At 36.7% G+C, this 24,214-nt stretch overlaps 1 protein-coding gene and 1 long non-coding RNA gene across 8 annotated transcripts in view; one reads left to right on the plus strand and one right to left on the minus strand.

The window, feature by feature from the left end:
- Positions 1 to 24,214, plus strand: part of LOC149784310 (FYVE, RhoGEF and PH domain-containing protein 1-like) — a 107,265-nt gene that overhangs the window by 75,006 nt on the left and 8,045 nt on the right. For 2 of the 7 annotated variants that reach the window (XM_089932340.1, XM_089932337.1), the window contains exons 1-2: positions 3,655 to 3,752; positions 17,210 to 17,279. In XM_089932340.1, coding sequence (XP_089788466.1) covers positions 17,225 to 17,279 — 55 coding nt within the window. In that variant the 5' untranslated portion in view covers positions 3,655 to 3,752; positions 17,210 to 17,224. Of the gene's footprint in view, positions 1 to 3,654; positions 3,753 to 6,879; positions 7,019 to 17,209; positions 17,280 to 24,214 lie in introns of those variants that run through there. The other 5 variants (XM_089932339.1, XM_089932335.1, XM_089932334.1 and 2 more) reach the window with 3 other exon arrangements.
- On the minus strand, positions 10,536 to 11,426 carry LOC149784311 (uncharacterized). The gene is made up of 2 exons (XR_016413842.1): positions 11,316 to 11,426; positions 10,536 to 11,121 (listed from the first exon to the last, which is right to left on the minus strand). It is a non-coding gene; the product is annotated as an uncharacterized LOC149784311 (long non-coding RNA).

Consider the following 24,214-nt stretch of genomic DNA (forward strand, 5'->3'; position numbering starts at 1 on the left):
CAAAATGGAACTAACAGCTGCCTCGCTTGGCGCTCAGCTTTAAGAGGTTAGTGTTAGGACTGGTCGGCCCGGTGTCAGAATAATGTGACTGGGTGGGACATCACTAACAACTGCCACACTGCAGACATCGTAGCGATATGACTGAAAAAGTGTTAAAGCGACGTTAAAAATCTAAATCACACACACACACTCATTTGGTACAATGATTATATACATCCAATAATTATAAAGGACGAATGCAATAGACAAGTTTAGAACATAAGGGAAAAAAGATCCAATGAAAGATCTAATTGACCTCTGCTAGTACGATGCGAGTATATATGGATTGTACTTACGATGGTTTGTCATGTGCATGTTGCTTAAACACGTGTTTGTAAATACAGTAAATACATATTCACTCAAGCAGGAAAATATATTGCAAGGCAATAAATGCCCGTGTAGCACATCATCGCGTCATATGCACAATGTACAGCGTTACAGACGAAGAATCTGAACAGATAGCAATACTGAAACTAATCCCCGATGCATTCATTGCATTGGAAAGTTTATTTGTGTCATTCAAAATTAAGATGAATGAAAATGCTATAAATGCAGTGGTAAACAGTTGGATAGAAATATTATATAATACAAAATCATACTGTAAATAAGCGATGATCAAGATATCAACATTTTCATGACAAGTATTATTGGTTACCTAATTCGGATAGAACAAAAGGGGTTGAACAAGAGATTATAAATTATAATTTGCTAAGCTGAAATATGGTGCATGTAATGCACGATATATTGGTACCTGCTGTTATATACCATGTGTTGTATGGATTGAGGCTTAAATGTCACTCTTCTTCCAGATAATAACTTTTTAGTTTTTATTTATGGTATTGATTTCGCTGTTTGTTAACTAAAGTCATTTTCATAAATAATAAATGTACTTTTGCGCAACTAACCTTTCTATACCTTACGAATAACGAAGAGGAGAATTTTAAAGATGTTGCTGAACCCTCGAAGCAATAGTCATATTGGGGTATATAACTCCGTTCTATCGTTTATCAGAACTTTTAGACATAGTTACTTTCGGTATATCAAAGTAGACATGGAGCACAACACAAACGTTTCAAAGTCATATTGCTGTAAAGCGTATAGTTGTATTGTCGACGGATGAAAACTTATGAAACACCAGTGGACGAAAAAGATACTGATTTTTTTAAATTTCCAACAAAACGAAAAACAAAACCCCAACAAATTACACGAATTACGGTTGGGTTCCATGACGGCTTTCTTTTAGTAATGCCAGACAGCAATTGACGCACCATATCCTTTGTTCAGGCATTCGACATTCCCTATGAAAAATGGTATAAACGTTAGATTGCTCATGATGTCGATGAATGTCCTGTGCAGATAATGCAATCTTTTTATACCCATTTATTATGTTCATATGTATTTATTCCCCGTGATAGCAAATCAAATGTGTTAGTCTCTTCAATCATCATTGTTGTCTTGTTTTTTTTTTTTTTTTAAACGCTCTTACATACATTCTCATACACGTATAAACTAACGATATAAAATGATGGGTTCAAGGGGTTTTGATGTGAATGTGTGTTTAATTTGTTTGTTTTTGTGTGAGTGCCTGTGTGTGTATTGATCTTTGTTTTGTCCCTATGCAACTACTTTTGTCCTTATCCAATTCATTTCACCTACCTACATGTCTACATTAGTGCATATTCAATTCAGCCACTTGCAACATAATTTTTGCCAGTTCCAGTACCGTGACGTCATTTAAGCTAGAAATGAGTTTTCCTGGCGGGAAAATAGTTTGGCGGAAATTACGTAGGAATGCTGACAAATTAGTTCACAGACTCAATACAAAGAGAAGGGACGGAATCCAGTGGAGGAATTGTTAATGGACAGTTATTTATCCCAATATTTCAGTAATATACATTAAATTCGAATGGTTGCAAGAGAACAACAGAGTATTTACAGTCGATATGGATAATGAGAATGAAGAGGGTAAAGATATCCAGAGAGTGAGAAATGTCCTGCAATGTCTGTGTGATTTTATTAGATAATTACAACACTGCTATATAGTTTACCATAAACAAGATGGAAACCACAAATGCACTTTTACAGCTAAAACACGTTACCATATTGTACCAGAACTAAAATTTCAAACAGGTCAAGTGAGAAGCAAAGATAACGGACTGTGCCATGACAAGTACTTTATAGAGCTAAAGGAAATATGTGAAAATAAACTTTTCCGAGACAAGAGTCAAAAAGTAAAATACATTGTCAACATGACCAGCTACCTAATAGCAGAACCATGACAGATTGTTGGATTCACTACTAAAGCAATGAAAACGTTTTTCCAGGCAAGAGATCCGAAAGTGCAAAGACAACACAGATTATCCAGAAATAAGTACGTCGAAGAAAAGACCTAGAGAGGAAGACATACTTGACACTACAAAGAACACCAAGCTAGAGACAGGAAATATACGTCCATGGGACTACATCAAATTCCTATAAGACATGGTGAAGAAGTACAAGCAAACATACAGTTTTAAACTGATAAGAAAAACATGTCAAGTAGATGACAATGAAAATATAGATATTTTCTACACTACTTTGAACGATGATCGCAAGCAAAGAAACCGGCAATGAAAGCAGCTTAACTTTTATGCAGTGGCGACCCCAGATTATACCAAGAAATATTCATGGATGATGCAACTGAAACACCAATATAAGAAACACTGGATGACACAGCTTTAACACCAGATTAAACTCACAAACTTTTCAAATTGTAGAGTAATGAGAAAAGGAAAGCTATCAAAAAATCTGCTATATTGGTTAGTGTGTTTATTTGTTATTATTTTTTTTAGAAAGTACCGAAGTTGAACACATTCATGTGATACGGTTCAGCCATCATTGTCAAAACCTTTTGGACGTAAGCAGTACTGTCGTTGGCACAATCCGTTGGCTTTGCAGAATTAACACACTCCAATGTCGTTTTGATAAACGGATTCCATTTTAATCGAGATATTTTGGACATGTACAAGTAACTTTGTGAGGAGAAGGATTGCATGGTCCCCATCAAGAATAGTGCGTTAGGATCGGCTGATTTCAATCCATTTTAAGTACTCTCAACCAGAAACCATATGCTGCCTGTCCATAAGGCAAATAAGCCATGAAAGAAAGGGGCTTATTCGACTTCCGTGGTAAGAGAGATATTTTGAATAACTATAAACTGAAAAATCCCATCAAAGGAGCCAATCCATATTGGCTGATGGGGTGTTTCACGGTTACTCAGGAATGCTTTAGTAGACAAGAACATTCTAGATTTAATGGAGAAAGCAAGTCGAAATGACAGATATCCGATTTGAAAAATAATGAACAAATTTCTACTACTGGTTGAAACAAATGTCGCTGATGATGACGTTACAGATTCCGAACTTGTGAGTTTGATACTCTAATTTACTCACCCACGTTGTCAGTTACGGAGGTAATGCAAATAAGTCCATTACCGCAACAAGCGGGGTGGGAGGAACCGGATGAATTACTCTTGTGTGAAACATGCGGAATGTTAGGTGAATGCGCATGTACGAATGATATCCATAATGCCTTGTGTACCAAGCCCAGACGGATTGGACAGTGTGCATGTGCGAATGAGAGAGAGAGATGCGCTGTGCGGGTCTGATGGTGAATGTAATGGAGGAGCAAATTGATGACACATCTTCATCTTTAATGACACCTTGAAGAACTCTGTACGTATTTTTCGATACTGTGTAAACGTTTCCATCAAATTTAGCCACGACAATGGTCGAGGTCTTAACATCCACCATTTTCTTAGTAATGAAATGATCATCCAAGTTCTTGTCGATAATAAGAATATCACCTTTTAGCTGATTAATGGCAATATTTCCATCAGTAATATATTTCGACATAGTCGTACGTTTGTATACTTTTATATGTTTGTTGCTCTATCTTAGCAAACAAAAATGGTCCCTGCTCAATGTGTTTGCTTTTTCCCTTAACAAAAACATATCCCTTAACATAAAAGTGATTGTATGTGTGTGTTTGTGTGTGTGTGTGTGTGTGTGTGTGTATGTGCTTATGTGTTTGTGCACGTTCGCGTATATGTGTGTGTTTGTGTGTTTGTTTTCTTCCCTTAGCAAAAGACTTATCCCTTAACAAAATGTGTTTGTTTGTATGTTTATGTGTTTGTTGTTGTTGTTGTTGTAGGGTTTAGCGACATTTTTCAGCACACTATAGGTTATACATGGCGGCCAGTATTAATGGTGGAGGACGAACCCTGGAAAACCCCGGAAAGAACCACCGACCCACGAGAAGCTACTGGCAAGCTTTCTCACTTACCCACATTGACTGAATCCGAGACTCGAAACTACGCAGACAGAGGTGAGATGGCAGTGATCCGTAACGGAGAGCACTTTAGACCACTCGGGGCCCCTTGTGTGTTTGTATGTGTCTATCTGCGTTCGCGTACGTTTTTTTGTGTATATGCATGTTTTCTTACCTTAACAAAAACCGTATCTCTTAACAAAAACGTGTTTCCATGTATGTGTGTGTGTGTGTGTTTATGTGTTTGAGTGCATTAGCGTATGTTTGTATGTGTGTGTATGTGTTTTTGTTTCTTCTCTCAGCAAAAAAACGTAACCCTTGACAAAAACAGTGCGTGTATGTGTGCATGTGTGTGTGTCTGCATGTGTTTGTGTGCATCAGCGTACTTTTGTATGTGTATGTGTTTGCGAGTCTGTATGTTGTTTTCATCCCAGAGCAAAAAACTTATATATTAACAAAAAATGGGTGCTTATGAAAATGTGCTTGTACGTATTTGTGAGAGTTCGCGTACGTTTGTGTTTGTATGTTTGTTTACTTTTCTTAGCAAAAATATTATCCCTTAACAAAAAAGTGTTTGCATGTTTGTGTGTGTTTGTATGCTTGTGTGCATTAGCGTACATTTGTATGTGTGTGGTTTTGTGTATATATGTGTGTTTGTTTTCTGACCTTAACATATTAAGCCTATCCCTTAACACAGAAAAGTGCATATATGTATTTATGTTTGCACTCGCTCGTTCGTTTGTGTTCGTGTATATGTATGTCTGTCTGTATGTACGCGTTTGTTTTTGTATTTGTGTGCATGTGGGCATGTGTGAGCACGTACGTTTGTATGTCTTTGTGTGTTTGCTTTTTCCCTTAACAAAATGATTATTCCTTAACAAAAAAAGTTTATATTTATGTTTGTGTTTTTGTATCTACGCGTTCGGTTGTGTGTGTCTGTATGTGTGAATGTGTGCGCGCGAACGTTTGTATGTGATTGTGTGTTTGTTTTATCCTTGACAAAACGCTTATCCCTTAACAAAATAGTCTGTGCGTGTGTGTGTCTGGTTTTGTATGCACGCGTTCGTTTGTGTGTGTATGTGTGTGTCTGTATGTGTGCGCACGTACCTTTATATTTGTTTGTGGGTTTTTTTCTTTAACAAAAAGCTCTTGTCACTACTCAATGTGTTTGTTTTTTTTTTCTTAACATAAACACTATCCCTTAATACAAATGTGAGCTTGTTTGTATGTATGTGTGTATGTATGTGTTTTTATATGCACGCGTTCGTTTGTGTGTATTTTGTTTGTGTATGTAGATATTGTTTGTGTGCGCTGATACGTTTATATGTGATTGGTTTTTTTTCCTTTACAAAAGAAACCCTTGTCCCTGCTCAATGTGTTTGTTTTGTGTGAATGTGGATTAGTTGGACTATAACCACTAACTCTATTTGAGGTGATTGTAGGTAATGGTTTGTTTTGTAGATAAAACATTTCATTCTCCACAATGTATTGATAATATATAACGTGATAGTGTGTTGTTTTGAATAAAATAGTATTTTAGATCTTATTATATATCTTTAAAGTTTTATGTCCCGCACCGCCAGGCGTTTTTAGATTGTTTTCCGCTTTCATTGTTTTGCCAGATTGAGGTCAGCCCCATGAAACATTGTTGCCAGTGCCCAGTACCGTGACGTCATCAGTCATATTGTCCTTACACAAAACCCAATAGTTTTGTGTCACTATACAGGCCAAATATCCCCATGTTAAAGTCCCATTGTGCCCAAAGTGTCGGTCCTGTGCTCCCAATGTTGAATCCCCATTCTCCCCAAAGTTCCACACGATCTTTTTGACTGGGATTTACATTGTCCGTTTGAATCGCCGTGAAAAGCTATAATGCTTGGAGGGGCGAGACGGCGTGATATAAATTCATACAACTCCTGGCTGGGCGGGACATATAACTTTATATAACACCTGGCGGACATTTCTTCCAAAGTCTAGTAACGAAACGTCATCATTCCTGTTGTCCCTATTCAAACCCAACCTGTGTTCAAGTTTCCTTTGTCCGTGTACGGTAACAACCAATTGTCCGCATAAATCTTGTCCACGAATCGTCCCAGGGTGTTTTGTAATGGTAATTCCCATTTTCCGTAGAGTGGGCATAACATTTCCTATGTTAAGTTCCCCCGAGGCTAGAGTGGATATATTCCGTTTTAACATTAAGGTCCCATTGTGACTAGGGTGACCCAATCCCTTGTCGTTATGTTCAGTTTTCAATTCGCTGCGTGCTAAATTTCCCCCATGTTAAATCCTCATTGTCGCCAGAGCGGATATACCCTTTTTTAACGTTAAGCTGCCATTGTCGCTAAAGTGTCCCTATTTACTATTGATATCAATCCAATGTACATTTTCAACATTACAGTTTCCGTTCGAGACCAAGTTTCCTTAACTACATTAGTATACAGATGACACTCTAGCGTTATAAATTTAACGTCCCAATGAGGCCAGAACACCATATTTTCGTTAAATTGCCACTCAGACCAGATTGTTATATGACTAGGTATCAATAATAGGTAGCTGCGAACCTGGAGATTTATGTCAATGCACGTGATTATCATTCGTATACCTGTGCTTCCGAGTAAATATGCAAGCAGGATATTATATAATTTCCTTAAGCTGCTGAGTTATTAGTAAGGTAAAATTTTGAATGTTTTTAATAGCACTTTGTTTAACTATACAATTGAATTTTACAAAAGGGTTTGGAATTCATGTTGTGTACATTAACGTATGCATTACAAATACCAGTATAATGGATGGGTGGGGGTGTGTTCATTGGCGTAAGAGATAACAAAAGTGCTATGTCATACAAATTTGTATTGTAGTAATGAATCAACGACAAAACGTTAACAATGTGACACTATATGTTAGTGGGTCATGCAGGAAAACTGAATTGCACTGCATTAGATACTTTTGAAAAATAGTCAGGCATTGGCTTATTGTAAATTAGTATTGTATTTATCTGAATTCATGCATCATATTTGAAGAAATATTTGCGATCACGGGGAATAAGTACGGGACTTAAGAAACGGATATACAAAGATTGCATTATCTGCATAAGAAATTCATCTTCATCATGAGGAACTTAAAGTTTATACCATCTGTTATAGGGAATGCTGAATAATTGTAAAAAGGATGATACGTCAGTTGCTATCAGGCATTACTGAAAGAAAACCCGTTATGGAATCCAACCATAATTTGCTTCATTTGTTGATGTTTTTTCTTCTTTTTGTTGGAAATTTTTATAAAAAAATCAGTATCTATTTTATCCACTGGTATTTCATAAGTTTTCGTCCATCGACAAAACACGACTTTGAAAAGTTTGTTTGTTACTCCATGTCTACTTTGATATACCGGAAGTAACTATGTCTAACAGTTCTGATAAACGATAAAAGAGGGGTTACATGCTCCAATATGACTATCGCGTCGTATGGTTCAAGAACAGCTTTAGAATCACCCCTCTTCATTATTTTGAAAGATATTTAAAGGTTAGTTGCACAAAATTATTAGTATTTATACAAATGGCTTGAGTTAACAAGCAGCGAAAACAACAATATAAATAAAAATCAAAAAGTTATTATCTGGAAGGAGAGTGGCATTTATACCTTAATCCATACACCACATGATATATAACATCGTGTACCAATATGTTGTGCATTACACGCACCAGATTTCAACTTCTCAAATTTTAATTCATTATCTCTTAAGCAGTTCCCTTTGTTCTAATCGAAAGAGGTAACCAAACACATTTGTCATGAAAATGTTAACATATTGATGATCATCGCTTCTATATAATGCAATGTATTATATAGCAATTCTATCCAATTGTTTACCAGTGCATTGAAAGCATTTTATTTCATCTTTTTTTCCGATTCAGTATTGATATATGTACAGATCATTCATCTTTTATGCTCTACATTGTGCATATGACGCGATGATGTGTTTTACGAACATTTATTTCCTTGCAATATATTTTCCTCCATGAGAGAATGTGTATTTACTGTATGTTGTCAGTTTTGTGGAGATGCATCGCTAAGTATAGACTTCTTACAAATAGACAGTTGTAGTCCTGGTACACGACATGATATACGACATGACTTTAATAACCACCAAAAGTGTATCTGCTAGCATGGTCTTGTTTACAAGTCTATGTCAACGTGCCCATGCATGTCACAACATGGCATGAATCTAATCAGACACTGGGACAACCAATAAATAAATCAGCAAAGAGAGTATGACGGCCAGGAGGCAAAGTGTCTCATGGATAAAATTCCACTTACTGGAGGTCAAATATGTTGATATACTGTTTTGGACGGATTTGTTCCTAAAATATATTATAGTCTTTTTCTTGTTATTGGAAAATCAAAGCGACCATTAAACAATTTGCAAGCGTGGCAAAAGTCATCAGTAGTGCCGCTCGAGTAGTTTGCCATACAACACAAATTGGTAAATGTACCTACCAGTGCCAAGAAATATTTCACTTCGTGGGTTTGATATCAAATGCCAAATAAGGTTCATTTGGCTGATCTTTCATTTTTTTTCACATGATCGTATATATTTCACGGGGTGGATTGTGCATCTACGAGTACGGTTAAATATTGTCAATTTTACAAGAAGATACAAAGTAGCCGAGCCACTAAAATCGAAAGATATATTCTTAGGTATGCACTTAAATATATTTACTCCTGATGACCATTATTATGACCACGCTCGATGAAAGGTGTTCTAGGTGAGGAATTTATCGGATATGTTGCTACGTTATTAACAATAAGCAAGTGCAGATTTGTGTTGGACTTGTAAGTACATATTCTGACCATGATATCGTGAACACATTTAATAATACCCTTGTGGAACAATTGTTCGGACATCAGTGCGCACATGAACTATTAATTCCATTAGTTATACAACGAGCAAATAATGAAACTACATCGATAGAATACGTGTACATTTGTAGGGGTGTAGATATATCGATCAATATAACAAACCCCAAGGTATAGAAAGCCATTGTGTTGCTGACACTGCTGCATGCTTGCGAAAGGTGGACGATGTACAGAATCCGTGCTAAAAAGCTGAACCAGAGTCGATTGAGCTGCCTGTGTAAATGGATGAGGATACTATCTCAGGACAGGGTTCAGAGATCGAAGCTTGCACACAAGCAGCCGTTCCAACATCCGCACTCTTTTGATAAAATCACTTTGAGATGAGAAGGCCATGTCACCAGGATGTCAGAAGAGCGTCTGCCATAGAGGATCTTCTATGCTACTGAAGGATGGAAAATGATCACAGGGTGGTCAAAATAATCGCTTTAAATATTCTCTATAATCAATTTTTGTAACACTTCAATATTGACCATTGGCCTTGCTCTCACATCAGAGTATCTGTACTGGAGCTATATGTTTTGAACGGAGGAGAATAGCAGAGGCAGTGCACAAGTAGAAGCAATGTAAATCTCAGAAAAACAGCACAACCTCCATTGATAAGGCAAAGACAAGCGGCATATCCTTTCAGGGCACAACATGGACTGATACATCTTTCACATAAATAAACTAATAGCATGTTATATATATCTGAGGACTATGCTATCGTGGGTGTTAAAAATTTCGATCAACGAATACGTAAATAAAATACTTTTCTTGAACATATTATAAATGTCCATTTGGTTCTATATTAAAATGCATTTTATTTCCGGGCGTAAATCATATGACTGAATCGATATATAAGCTTATGCCATATAGATTCCTGGTATACAAGGGCAGTTACTCTGATATCGCGGTAATATCAAAATAATATCTTTACTATGGCATATGTTTGTACTAATTTTGAAAACTTAATGCATATGTTTCACAAAGTTTAAATCAGTTTGTCAATGGATGCTACTTCTATGGCACTGGTTCTGTCACATTTGCCGCAACTACCTGTGTGTTGGAGAGTAACGTCGGTATTGTCGAACGGACAAGCAACATGAGCATTAAAGTACTTTATACTTTTAAATAACTCGCGTTGTTCCAAAGAAATGTAATAAATCGTGTTCAACAAAATTTTAAAGTCAACAACTTTCAATTCCGTAATGCACCAGAAAACAACAACCTTCCATACTTCACATTGTCGCAGAATATAAACCGAGTGGGTTCTTGGACTAAATAAGAAACACTATGTGAGAAAGATGGAAATTTATGAAATTAATAATGAAAAATATATGATGTAAAAATACAATGATCACGCTCTCAACATAAGATTGACTCAAATCACTATACACAATATTCACATTAAAAATAAACCAAAATATTAAATCAATATTAAGTACAGATCCAAGAAACCTCATGGACTGCAAATACGCTTCAAACAGTTTTTTACACTATACGAGAGATTCTCATGAACACAACTAAGATTCAAAATGATCTTATGAATATAAAATGACAATGGAACAACTGATCCAAACGTATGCTTCTAGATCCCTTGTACAGTCGCAGGATTCCTTGGGTTGGCCCACACTCGTATCGGCTGCTCGCACCCTTTATGGATCCACCACGTGTACAGTCATACGTATGGACACGTACAGACAGCACGCTTTTTAATTTGCTACGATACGTCCGTGGCACAGACATACGTATCAACAGTACGAAGCCTTACATACTCTGGAAACTCCAGACAGCTCTAAACAACTTTAGACAGCTTCAGACAGCTCTAGTCATATTCACAGTCACATTGACAATCACACTTCACAGCGACAGACACAATCAGCTACAATAAAAACAAATTGGTAATAATAATAGTTTCTGTATAATCTCTAGATATGTGATAATACTTTAACTTCTAAAAGTGACTTGTAATTTAAAGTTCAAATCTGCATTGTAAGAAATGCATTATTACGCGATAAGACATTACAAACCGAATAATCTTCGTATATCAAATAAAAATGTAAATTTAACTCTTACCCCTATGGCTGGAGAACAATGGAGCGCGTACACTCCTTGACATGATCCAAAATGACCAGTGTCGGTTTTATAAATCGATATTGCTTAAATCCATAGGAGAGTAGGCAAAAGTCAAGGAAAAATACCCGTGCATATCATGATAGTAATGTTACTTCACAAGTAATTTATGGCGAGGTACAACTTAATACATTGTCTCTTACCTGGAAAAAACACGTATTCACCCTAGATAACGTTGTACGTATGTACAACGAGAAATAGTCGAATAGTTCTAAGGCAAAACAAAGTTATTTCTTTGCCTAATTCTGCGACAATACCTTCCCCCCAAGAAAGAAAAATAAAATTACACATTTTTTTAAAGCCCACACATAATACAAGAAAAATAACTTCCAATGATATATTACCATATTTACACCGGTAATACTGCAATCTGGATTTTCTATAATGGGTACAAATTTATCCAAATTTCCAATCATACCCTACTCATGTAGTCTGTCCCTATATGTTCAACTCCTCTTATTGCCTCTACACGGAAGCGATATGGTTGTATTGTCACGCCGAACGCATCAATCGAACGTTAGCGACCTTTGCCTTGTTGAAATACAATAGGGGTTGGTGATCAGTCTCGAGTACGAAATCTCTCTCAAAAAGATACGCATGATACTTTCCAATTCCACACACTACGGCCAAACACTCTTTCTAAATAATGGAATAAATTTTCTCCCTGGGAAGAAATTTTCTACTCAAGTAAGCTACGGGTAACTTATTGTTATCTTGCTCTTGCAGTAAAACTGCTCCAAACACAGTTTCAGAGGCATCTGTTCTTAAAATAAAGGGTTTGCTAACATCTGGCAATTTTAATATAGGTGCACTAATTAGTTTCTCTTACAGCGCACAAAAAGCTCTATCTTGTGGCGGTCCCCACTCTACTTTGTTTGGTTTCCCCTTCTTTATCAGATCGGACAGTTGGTTGACAATGGCTGCAAAGTTTGGTATACACTTTCTATAAAACCCTACTAGACCTGTAAATGAACGAACTTGCGTTTTGTTGTCCGGCTTAGGTGCGTTCCTAATCGCTTCCACTTGCTTGGGGTGAGGTTCCAACTGACCCGAACCGCTGACCCTATGACCCAGACAATCTAAATCTATAGCCAATACTGCATTTAGTGAGTGTCACTGAGGTTAGATTTGCGGAGTCGATCGAAGAGTTCCCCCAAGACGGTCACGTGCTCACTCCAAGTATTCGTGTACACAAATATGTCATCTGCAATGCTATCAACGCTTCCTAAACCTCTTAGCAACTTGCGCATCAAACGATAATAGGTGGCACTGGCACCTACTAACCCGAATGGCATTACCTTGAATTGATATAATCCTTTCTGGGTCGCAAATGCTGTCAATGTACGGGACTCTTGAACAATGAGAACCTGTCAATATCCCTTAGACAGATCTAATTTGGAAATCCATCGGTTGCCCGACAACTTCTTAAATAGACCCACCATATATGGCATTGGTTCTGCATCGAACACCGTGATTTTATTTAACTGTCGAAAGTCGATACAGAATCGGTTCGTCCCATCTTTTTTCCGACTAGAACTACGAGAGAAGAATATGGCGATTTGGAGGGTTCAATCACCCCCAGATCTAACATTTTACTCACCTCTTCGTCCACAGCTTCTCGTGCTTTGTATGGTACAGGATAACCTTTGATTCTAATGGGGTCAGATGGATTCAGTTTAATTTTGAGGTCTACCAAGGTTGTACAACCTGGTCTGTCGGTGAATACATCCGAGTATTTAACCAAAAGCGCATTAATTTCTTGACCCCGGTCTATGGTCAACTCTGCACTCACATCGATTTGATCTACCCCTTCCCTTGCAGCATCCAAGGGACAATCAATGGAATCCTCGTGTTCTGATTCTTCCAAGTCGTCGTCGATGACTGCCGTACAAACCACATTCAAGACCCCTTTTTTCTACATTGTCGCTCTGTCTCTTTACGTACAATGTAAGCATGTTAGCATGGAATGTCTTTAAATTACCGTCTGTGTCAACTTTATAGTCCGTGTCATTATTGACCTCTTTAATTTCGTCGGGACCTTTCCACTGGACTAGTATCTTATTTGTGCTAGTAGGAATAGAAGCAGATCTAACACGTACTGGTAGGTAGTTTGTTTTCGCTCGCGACGTTACGTGTCCATAGTTCGCGTAGTATCTGCATCTGGCCTCGAACTATTCTTCCGTACAGCAATTCGAAGGGTGAAAACCCTAAGCTTTATTGCGGTACTTCACGGTACGCGAACAGAACCGCGTTCAAATAGCGGTCCCAGTCCTGCGGACGTTCCGCGCACATCTTTCGTAGCATATGTTTTCGGGTACTATTAAATTTCTCTACCAGTCAATTGCACATAGGATGGTATGGAGTAGTGTTTAGCTATTTGATAACAGCCTACTTAATTCACTCATGAGGTCGGAGGTGAATTGGGCACCACAATCCCTAAGGATTTCTTCTGGCACCCTTACCCTACTGAAGATGTCAACCAATGCTTCAGCCACCCGTTCCGTTTCAATAGTTGGTAACGGCTTCGGGATATGTGGTTGCGTAATACACAAGAGTAAGAATATACCGGTTCTTCCGTTCGGTAACTGGTTGTATTGCGTCTACAGTATCTACCGCCACTCTCAAACGGTGTATATATCAATGACATCTGTCCTAAGGGCACCCTTGTGACCCTTCCCTTACATTCGGTAATCTGGCATACGTCACAAGACCTACAGAACCGTGTGACATCGCCATTAACACCAGGCCAAAAGAATTCAGCGATTACTCTGCTGGTGGTCTTCTCCCTACATAGGTGTCCATGCCATGCTAGACTCATGGGCTATCCTAAGTACTCGAGATCTGTATCATTGGGGTACGACCACTTGCCAATACCTCTTACCCTCCGGAGAGATAAAACTATGAATTAGCTCGTTCCTACGAACGAATCACGAGCTGCCCCCACCCTTGCAGTGTCAAATTGCGCCGGACGCGATTTTCTCTAACAGTTTTGATTGATTCGTCACGTTCTTGTTGTCGTTCTCGTTTGAATTCATCACGCGAAATTCCGGAGAACGATTCAGGGACTATTAATTTATGAAACGCGTTTTCCTCTCGTCTGGTTTGCGACTGCCTGGGCCAAAGGTATCCGGAAATCTGCCATGGTAGGAAGATGGGAACCTTTAACATTACCGATCGTCAGATCGTAAATAGGGTTTTCCATACAAAGGGCATCTACAGTTCCGGTTGGGAACGGCGTTTCTACCGTGATCCTTGCTACGGGAATGAGACCGATCGTCTTATCGAGTAGCATACATGGGTACTCCCACCCGAGCATTTGGTTATCCTGCACGAGACTACGTTTGATCACCACAGCCGTGCAATCAGTGTCACGTATTGCTACGACGTTTCGACCGTTCACGAAACCTCGCGGTTGGTACTCGCGCTTCGGGGAAAAGACACGTGCCAAGTGTATGAATACCTGGTTCTACCTTCACCAGATTATCAGATATACGTTTACTTTGTATAACCACGGCTACCTTACGCACAAGTCCCTTTCTTTTAGGACATTTTGCTTGAATATGACCCCATTCCTTACACAAGAAACATTGTATACCCTGACGACCTATATCCCTAACTGACCTACTTGCCTCAGCTGATTTCACAAGCTCCCTAGGCATCGGTCTCGTAGACTGGTTTCCAGACTTAAAATCTTTTGAAACCACGTTCTGGGTTCCTCCATGAGCCTCGGCAGAGAAATCGGCTTGTTTAACCATACCATGTACGTTTGAATAGACTTTCTCTTTCAGAAACTGACTTAGTTCCCGCGTAACTGTGTTCAATAATTGATCTCTGAGTAAGAAATCAGTCAACCCTTCAAAGGTTTTCACCGCTTTGCCGCATTCAATCCACCGCTGAAAATAGTTCTCTATTCTAACGATCAAAGGCTTCTCCCTTCCCGGGCTTGCTATACCTAACTTTTTACGAAAACCCTGTTCAGTCAGCTCGTACCTTTTTAGAAGTGCTTCCTTCAGGACGTCGTATTTGAACACATCGTCTCTGTAAAGTCGCGAGTACACATCCAGCGCTTTACCTTTTAATAAAGCACTGAGATACAGTGCCCAATCATTTCGACTCCACTTCTGGTTCTCGGTAAACCGCTTAAAGCGATGAAGATAATTATCCATGTTATCGTTTTCATCCTGAAAGGGGGGTAATTTGGGACCCTTTAATTTACTAGAGGCAGAATAGTGTTCTCCTTTTCTAGCTGTTGCTAACTCTACCTTACGTTCATGATCTCGTTGACTTAATATTTATTCTACCTCCAAAGCTTCTAACCTTGCTTGTTTTTCTAACTCTATCTTCTCCCTCTCAGCTCCCCTTTCCCATTCTATCATTTCCTGCTCGACCTCTTTTTCTAGTTATATTTTTCTCTTTCGGCCTGTTTTTCTAGTTCTATATTTTCCTTTCGGCCTGTGTATCTAGTTCTATATTTTCCTTCTCTAATGATGCCCGCCTTTCCCCTGTTTCCCTTTCTTCCGTTTCAAGTTGCTTGGTCATTTCCATCTCCTTTACCCTTCCATCCTTCTCCCAAACTTGTTATTCCTTTTCTAATTCCATCTCCCTTACCCTTTCATCTCTCATCCAAAATATATAAACAGGCACATGCATCTCTTATACTAATATTGTTTCATTTATTTTATAACTCAGGAATATTTGAATCACTGTGCAAAACATATCCTCTTCGGTTTACGTCTAACATTATAACGTAGGAAGAGTGCATAATATTTTTGTTTCTAATAATGTATATCAATTTTGAGAACTACATGGATTCAGTAACTTATTGGCCTTCTAGTATATCGTAGGGTACGCTATAGACTTATTGGGTTGTACTGGAACCTTTGTAATTATATGAACATTTTATAAGAAAGGAAAACACATTCTTTATTTTTTTAATTTGAAGACATTGTGTTGGTCTAGAACTATAACGATATTGTTATTTAGTGTTCTTAAAAATATGAGTGATCCAGAAGTATGGTGTATTTTTTAAACCGTTGAGAAAGTTGCATTGTGGAAATTTAAATTTCTGGAAATGTATAGCAGCACTTTACGGATATTATTTAATGATCCAGGATTATATTTTATTCATGACTTAACCAATTTTATGCATTAAACTCGATTGAGCGCTCGACAAGGTCAATGAACGACATATTTTGGATTCTGTAGTCTCCATAAAGATTGGATGTGCCATCATATCAATAGTTATATGCATCTATATGCGCCTAGCACATTGAGATAAAGGGAATAACATTGGTGAATTTACTTTTGTATTTAAAACCCAGCTGTCTTTGCATAGTTCTTTTTTGTCTTGTGCTTTTTTGCTGACTTCATCAGCACTTGCAACACAAAAATTGCTTCATCATGCCAAGGAAAAGGGATTTTAAACCCTTTCTCAAGTGTACAGTGAGGCAAACGATTCACCATACTGACATGCGAGATAATACATTTGTTAGAGATTGACTAAGTGTACCTATTGTTGTCGAAGCAGCAGCCGTCGATAAAAAAGCAAATTTTACATAACAAATGCCGATTAATTTATCATATCGATTGAATATATGATATAATATTTTGCTTTATAATAAACGAATGAAAGATAATATATATTCGAATTTGTGGCATCATAAAACCATTGAATTTATGATGTATTAAATAGAAATATTTTATAAACTAACTATTGCTATTTTCAAATAACATTATGAACTCAATTACTCCATATCATACATCAACAACTCTAACAACAATAACAACAACAACTAATAATAATAATAAAATAATGATGAAAATAATGTGCATTGCAGAATTTGACCCAAACCATGCGTCGCAGGTGCTCGGAGGAATCGACTGAGACTATTGACTTACAGAACAAAGGTAAGTGAGCTTTTCTCATAAAATAAACTGATAATTAAAAATGAAATTGACAAAGATGAAAGGGATTGTTGTACTATTTTGAAAGTTTCTAACATACAGGGCACTACCGGAGGAGGTTAGCAGATGATGCCTTGGGATAGAGGTTACAATGGGGTGGTGGGGGCAGCAGAAGCGGGCGAGCCTATAGAACTAATGGTATATTTACAAACAGTGATACACATTACCACATAGACGAATATGACAATGACAGTACTATCGATAATAGCATGGAGAATTAAGGAAAGCACAAGGACTCGTGTGACTTAAAAATTAGATTTTCGACGAACATGACCCTGATAGTCAACATACCTATCAATGTATTGGGATCATACAAAAATATGAATGATATAAATTATAAAATTATTCATTCCTGTTTTAGGTACAGTCTAAGGAATAAATTACTCTTCTGCTTATATATCATTTAAATGGAGCTATTCGTTTAAATTATCCATTGGACTTAAAAAGTTAATGCATCCATATGAAAATCAAGTTATATCGGCAACACATGTGAAGCAAGTATTAGATTAAAATGAATTTGGTTTCATATGGATTGAACAAAGTGCTGGAGACATTAATTTGTCAGAAATATATTTCAATACAGAGATACAGTTTGTATGATGTTGCGACACTAAATCTTAAAAAATGTAACGGAAGGAAAGTTTAGCCCTCAAACTAATTACAACTCAATATATTATTCATTTACATTAGTGTGAATAAACTTCCAAATATTTATAAATATCATATCACAAGTCCAAACAGTTACAATGATCCTAACGCATTCAATTAGTCTTGAATATCCTGATGTACCAGAACGATGCTATCCAGAATGTATTTCAATTAGTTAACAGACATTCAAAGTAATTTATTAATACATCCATCAATGAGCACAATATTAATTATAATTAACGATTAGATAAATAATTCCTCTAGAACTTTAATTTCAACAGCACAACTGAAAGCTGTGATAACAAAATGGATTCTTATTGATCTAAAATAGAATTATTTCTTTCATCAAATCGTTATTCACTTGACCTACGTGTGTGTGTATGTGGGTGTGTGTTTTTGTTTGATTTGGATTTTAGTCGTAGCTTTAACAATTTTTCATTCATATTGCTATGATGACTGCAGTGTGACAATTTAAAGTGATGTCTAGCACTGAGTCATCATGCCGCAGATATGCAGGATGACGTCACACCCAGTCACATTATATTGGACACCAGGCCAACCAATCCTAACACTAGCCTCTTAATGCTGAGCACCAGGCGAGGCATCTGTTAGTAACATTTTAGTACGTATTTTGTACGAGTCGGTCGGATATCGAACCCAAGACCTTCCGTTTGACCTCTACGACGTAAAGCAATCCAAATGAAAAACCGTGTCTAATTTTATACAAGACTGGTCTTGATCTCCAATGCAACCTATTTTTTTTTTTTGCATCTAGATATGATGGACAAATGGTAGCTATGTATTGTTGTACAATGTTACAAAATTAAAACTAACGTTATGTGTTCAATGCGACGAGGTTATATTTTTCTCTTTTCTATAGGACTTGCATGAAAATTTAGAAAGGAAATTATTAGACGTCCTTGATCCTGTCATAATTTAGCCATAAATATATCATGGTTTCTATATCAGATATAATTTTCCAATAATGGGAAAAAGTGGTGTAAGATTAGAAGAAAACAGTAAATAACAGCTGATCAGTGATAGATTAAGTTAATATTATGTCCGTTATTGCCTTGATTAGTCTGATTACATTTCTGTATTATGCTTTCATGAGAAGAGAAATTGTGATTTTCATTATTTATTTTAGCCACAAGTTCATAGGAAACAAAACAATTTCACCTAACAGGTGACCCCAAACTATATTAATAATAATATTAATACAATAATTTGCTATACCAATCACATTATCGATGGATTATGATAGAATGCACTATGAAACACATATTTCAATATTTCAATTGTCCTTCAGATGCTTTTGTAAACGATGGACTATTACTTTCAGCAAACCCCATGTGACATTCACATTGTTATCCTCCAAAATTTCTCGACACACTAAGGTGCCGTTCATGAAGTCATACAATATGATTTAATAAGGACTAAGTTTTCGTCTGCGCAACATGTTTTCAAAGCCTTTACAAACAAGTTGCCATTCAGACAATTAAAAATAACTGTGCCACCATCAACTAACACATCTGAACGGATGGCATACCTGTGTACAGATGGTCATTTATAAACAGCTTTACTCTGCAAAGTCAGGTATGAACACCTTTTGTCAGAATGTATGATTTGAAATACATGCAGTCTATTGTATGTTATACTGGACATCACTTTCCTAGTACGGATTGATCAAATATTCTTAATATATTTTGCAATTCACACACATTTAGGCAAATGATAGATACATCAGAAAACTCAAGTCATTCATAAATAATTCGATTTCCCATCCAACATCAGACCTGATAAATTCAGGATTAATGTCATTAGCATGTATATGAAAAACCATGCTACACACAGACACATAATTTCACAGAAAGGCTAATACATTATTTGATCCACATCGTAAAAGCATAGTTAATATGTTCCACGTGAGGAGAATCAGCACCCTGTGAATGATCGCATTTTAACTTTGCATTATTGTCATTATTCGAGTGAAAATAAACAAACTCAGTATGTCAATATGCAGTCTGTTTACTCAAGTATTTTGTGTTGTCCATGTTTAGCTGAATCATAGAGTATTAGAATACCGAATTTGCCACATTTAAGCAATGTATTGCTGGCATGTCACGTTACACATATCACTGACAAAGGCAGTGGGTTTTCTACATGAAATATGTATTAAAATCTTTAGAACTAAACATTTTGGCAGCCCTGTCAATAATCTCTCCCATCTTTTATAGCCTTTTGGCATACATATACATGGCTCTGAATTTACCATCATATGTTGAAAATCATTCATAGCCATACCATTATCACACGTTATAATACCATAATCCATAACTTTATTATGAAAATCTGTAATATAGTTAGATCAGCTCAGTTCCACATAATTGCAGCAATTACAAATTGAACAATCATTACCAGCGTTAAAGGGACTTGTTTCTGAAACATGAATATTAAATGTATGAAGAGTCGACCTACCTACCTAGCGCAATAGAAAATGTTAAATGCAAGATTTCAAATGAATTGCCTAGCTAGCTTTCCAAACAAGCTCTCAATCATCATTTGTTGCATCTCCAATGGTATTGGCAGTTTTTACCATATCAGGAGTTGGTACTGCATACCTACCATCATCAATGTGTTCCTCTGCATGACTTTAGTTTTTCCTTTCCAGCTTTTGCCATAACTAAATGAAATAATCACTTGTACAAGAACAAATGTACTCTGATTATCTTATGATGGACTTGTCATTGGCTTGTATTTTCATCTGACAGAACATTAGCATAAAAATATATTGTTTTAAAATTGACAAGATGTTCTTTCAAATGTAAGTTCTTACTGTGAAATGCAAAGCAGTGATTGGCAATTTATGCTGAAAATAGATCTATTTTATGCAAACGTTGAATTATCAACAATTTAATGAATCAGAAAGGTAAACATTTGATAATGTCCAGTACCAGATGAAAACTGTGCGCCATGTGGTGGATGATTATCACATATGGTTTGTATACATCAGGACCCAGGACTCCTTCCCAAAGCAGATCATTTCCAGCAACAAGTCCAGACGGATCCCTGCACCAATTTTCTAACTTTCCAACAGCTGAGGCATACTATTCATTCATCTCCAAAGGCGATTTCACTGACTTTGCCTTCTGACGTAATGGAGCGCAACGGTAAAAGTACACTATTCTAAAGGCAATCTCCTCAGAACATCGTGGTTTATGTATGCATGTTGAACAGAGTATTCTAGACTGTTCAGGCCCGGATTGCATTTTGCATCTTTTTAGTATTCAAGGAACATTAAAACCATATCATGTGCTGCAAGTGTTGGAATCGCATTCTGTAGAAATATAAGGTATCGGTTTCCTACGATTGGTCAGAACAGTTCCACTCCAGTATTTTGTTCACTGCATAGAGAATATGCTTTGAAATCATTTCTGCGTCCATATTCTTTTCTACTGTGTTCACTTAGAAGCCTGTTGCATTCGTAAACATGTTTACTTGCACCAACCATACCATTGGTGTTTTTCTCGCATAGATACATATATTTTGCACTTCGAGCAATCATAGCAACGGCCATACTGTTTACTTTGTGGTCTGTACAAGTACAAGCATACACATTGGTTTCATATACTGATGCATCTTCAATATCGGCTTTCAACTCCTCCATTTCCTGAATCAATCATGTAACTTAAACTAAATGACAGAAAGAAGCAAAGGAAACAATTTAAGTAACATCATCAAGCGATTTATTTCTCTAAGCTACAAAGTGTAATATTTAAAAGACACTATTGTGAATTAAATCTCAATTATCCTAAATGTTATATGAAGTCCAAAGTTAGATAATATTCCAAATGAAATCAAATTGTTTTGAATATTCCTAGTGTTCAATAATGATGCATCAACAGACAGTTTAAATATTTGACTGAAATTTTCAGCTGATATAAATGGTGCATACGTACGTATGACCTTTAATGTATGTGTTGTCATCCAGATTAGAAGTGAGAATGTGTAGTAAACAAGATCGATGTAACACCAAATATAGCATAAAGGACTTACTAATACTCTGTGAGCTATAGGAATGAGTTCCTTATCAACGTCATTCTCTAGAGTGTGTTTGCACTGGCTCTGATAATTGCACAAGTAGAATAAAACATCAGGGGATGCGAGTTGTCAGCATTCCACTTCTAAATCCTTAAATGTATATGTCATGTCCATTTCGTCTCATCATCTACATTCGCAGTTTTTAGTCTTACCCATCAAACTATCAGCATTTTCATCAAAAAATTTCTTTCCTTCCGAATACCAAATCAAGCTATCACTTATGTCTTGCTTTGTCAAAGATGCTTTCGCTTCAGAAAGAACATAACTTCTAGCAAACTCAAGCACTGAAGCTTTTCATAGACTCCAATTCATCACGGGTATGATATGCAGCAAATTTCTGAACATGAACTGGTATTCGGAATGATTTGATTTTTTTGCTAACACGTTTTCAGATCTGTATAGTGACAATTTTTAATAGGACTCGTTAAAATTCCGTAACAAAGTCATTCCAAATTTTAAAGACAATTTTTTTTTAAATCTCTGAAATATGTCAGAAATTCCTATCACGGACGAACCTCCAAATTATGTTACGATACATCGTTTTTAACTATCACATACAGAAGTGAAGCTAATAATTGAAGTGGAATTAACTAATATTTCATTTATCTAAGTTACAGAGAGAAAATTTAAAGACACGGCATTGTGAATTCAATCTCAAATAATCCTAAATATTCTATCACAAGGTTCAACTTTATACAATGTTTGGACTGAATACCACGAGCCTAGAATATACGGAGAGTCTTTGCTTACAATAATGTGTTAATATAGTAAAACGCTTTATTTATGTGTATTTCAAAGTTCATGGTTTCTTAAAAATATACATATTAGTGGGTTTAAAAATATACATATTAGTGGGTATCTAATTTCATTGATCTATAATGTAGAAAACAGAGCAAAAGGAAAAATAAAAAGATGGGAGCATATCTCTTATAAGTTTCATAGTATACCGACATTGGATTTCATCCATAGTCAAACACTATGACATTCTTATAGTCAAAAACTAATGAAATTCTTAGTCAAACACTATAATGAAATTCTGATATGTGCAATGTTTACTGACATTTCATATGCCCTTTGACCCGCTCCCCGGCTCGGTCACTTCAACCATCCAGACTTGTCGTGCACATATACGTTGGCACTTTCCTGGCGGTCTTTCATCACTATTGCTGCGGCCTCTGGCAACAGTCAGTCCGCGCACATTTATACACACCTAGATACTCGTACCTAGTTATCCACAACTAGTAATCCACGCCTATTTATCCACACCTAGTTGGCTGAATATGAAAAGAAACAACTTTCCAAATAGTCTGCTTTGTGTGTATCTAGATTAAAATATCTGAGCATTTCAAATGGATTAATACTAATACACCTCATGTACGACTATGACGTACGAATGGCATACAAAAAATAGAAATATGATATACTAAACTTCTAATACATAAATAATACGTCTTCAATATTAGTTATAATAGCGACAAGATGACCTACCAAGAGGAGTATTGCATATATGTTCAAATCCCCATTAATAATCCGAATCGTACCATATATCGCTACCAAACTACATAAGCCATACACTCTTAATGAATTAAACTACAAGTACGATAAAACAACACAAACGTATAATACAACATTGAACTTGTTTTGCGAAACTAAACATTCATTAAAAACAACGTTGATTAAAAATATAACTCACCCAACATGTTGGTTCAAACTAAGACATATGGGCGATCCCGCCCCGACAGCTAAATACATAAAGAGGTTCCCTCTAATGGCTGTGTCAGTCAAGATTCCTCAAAAATATATATAGTTGCGCACGTTAACACATATTACGCACGTGCCGCGCAAGCAATGAAGGCGTCATGCGATGCAAAGGAAAAGTATATTTACAAGAAACGATGGCGCGCGAAACACGTCAAATTCTAGAATTTATGGTGGTCCAAGCAAGCCATATTAGGTACTTCGTAACATCAGGTCTCATTTGACATGAATAGATCACACTTAAACCGATTCTCGCAGAGAGGCTTACATGCATGCATGACCAAAATGTCACTGTAGAGAAGCCTGATTTAAAACAAATATGGGAAAGCGGGACTACACTGATGATATCCAATAATTGGAACATTATATGC

Source organism: Sinohyriopsis cumingii, chromosome 14 (genome assembly GCF_028554795.1).
Source record: "Sinohyriopsis cumingii isolate HCF-2022 chromosome 14, ASM2855479v2, whole genome shotgun sequence".
In the NCBI taxonomy this organism is placed as follows: Eukaryota; Metazoa; Mollusca; class Bivalvia; order Unionida; family Unionidae; genus Sinohyriopsis; species Sinohyriopsis cumingii.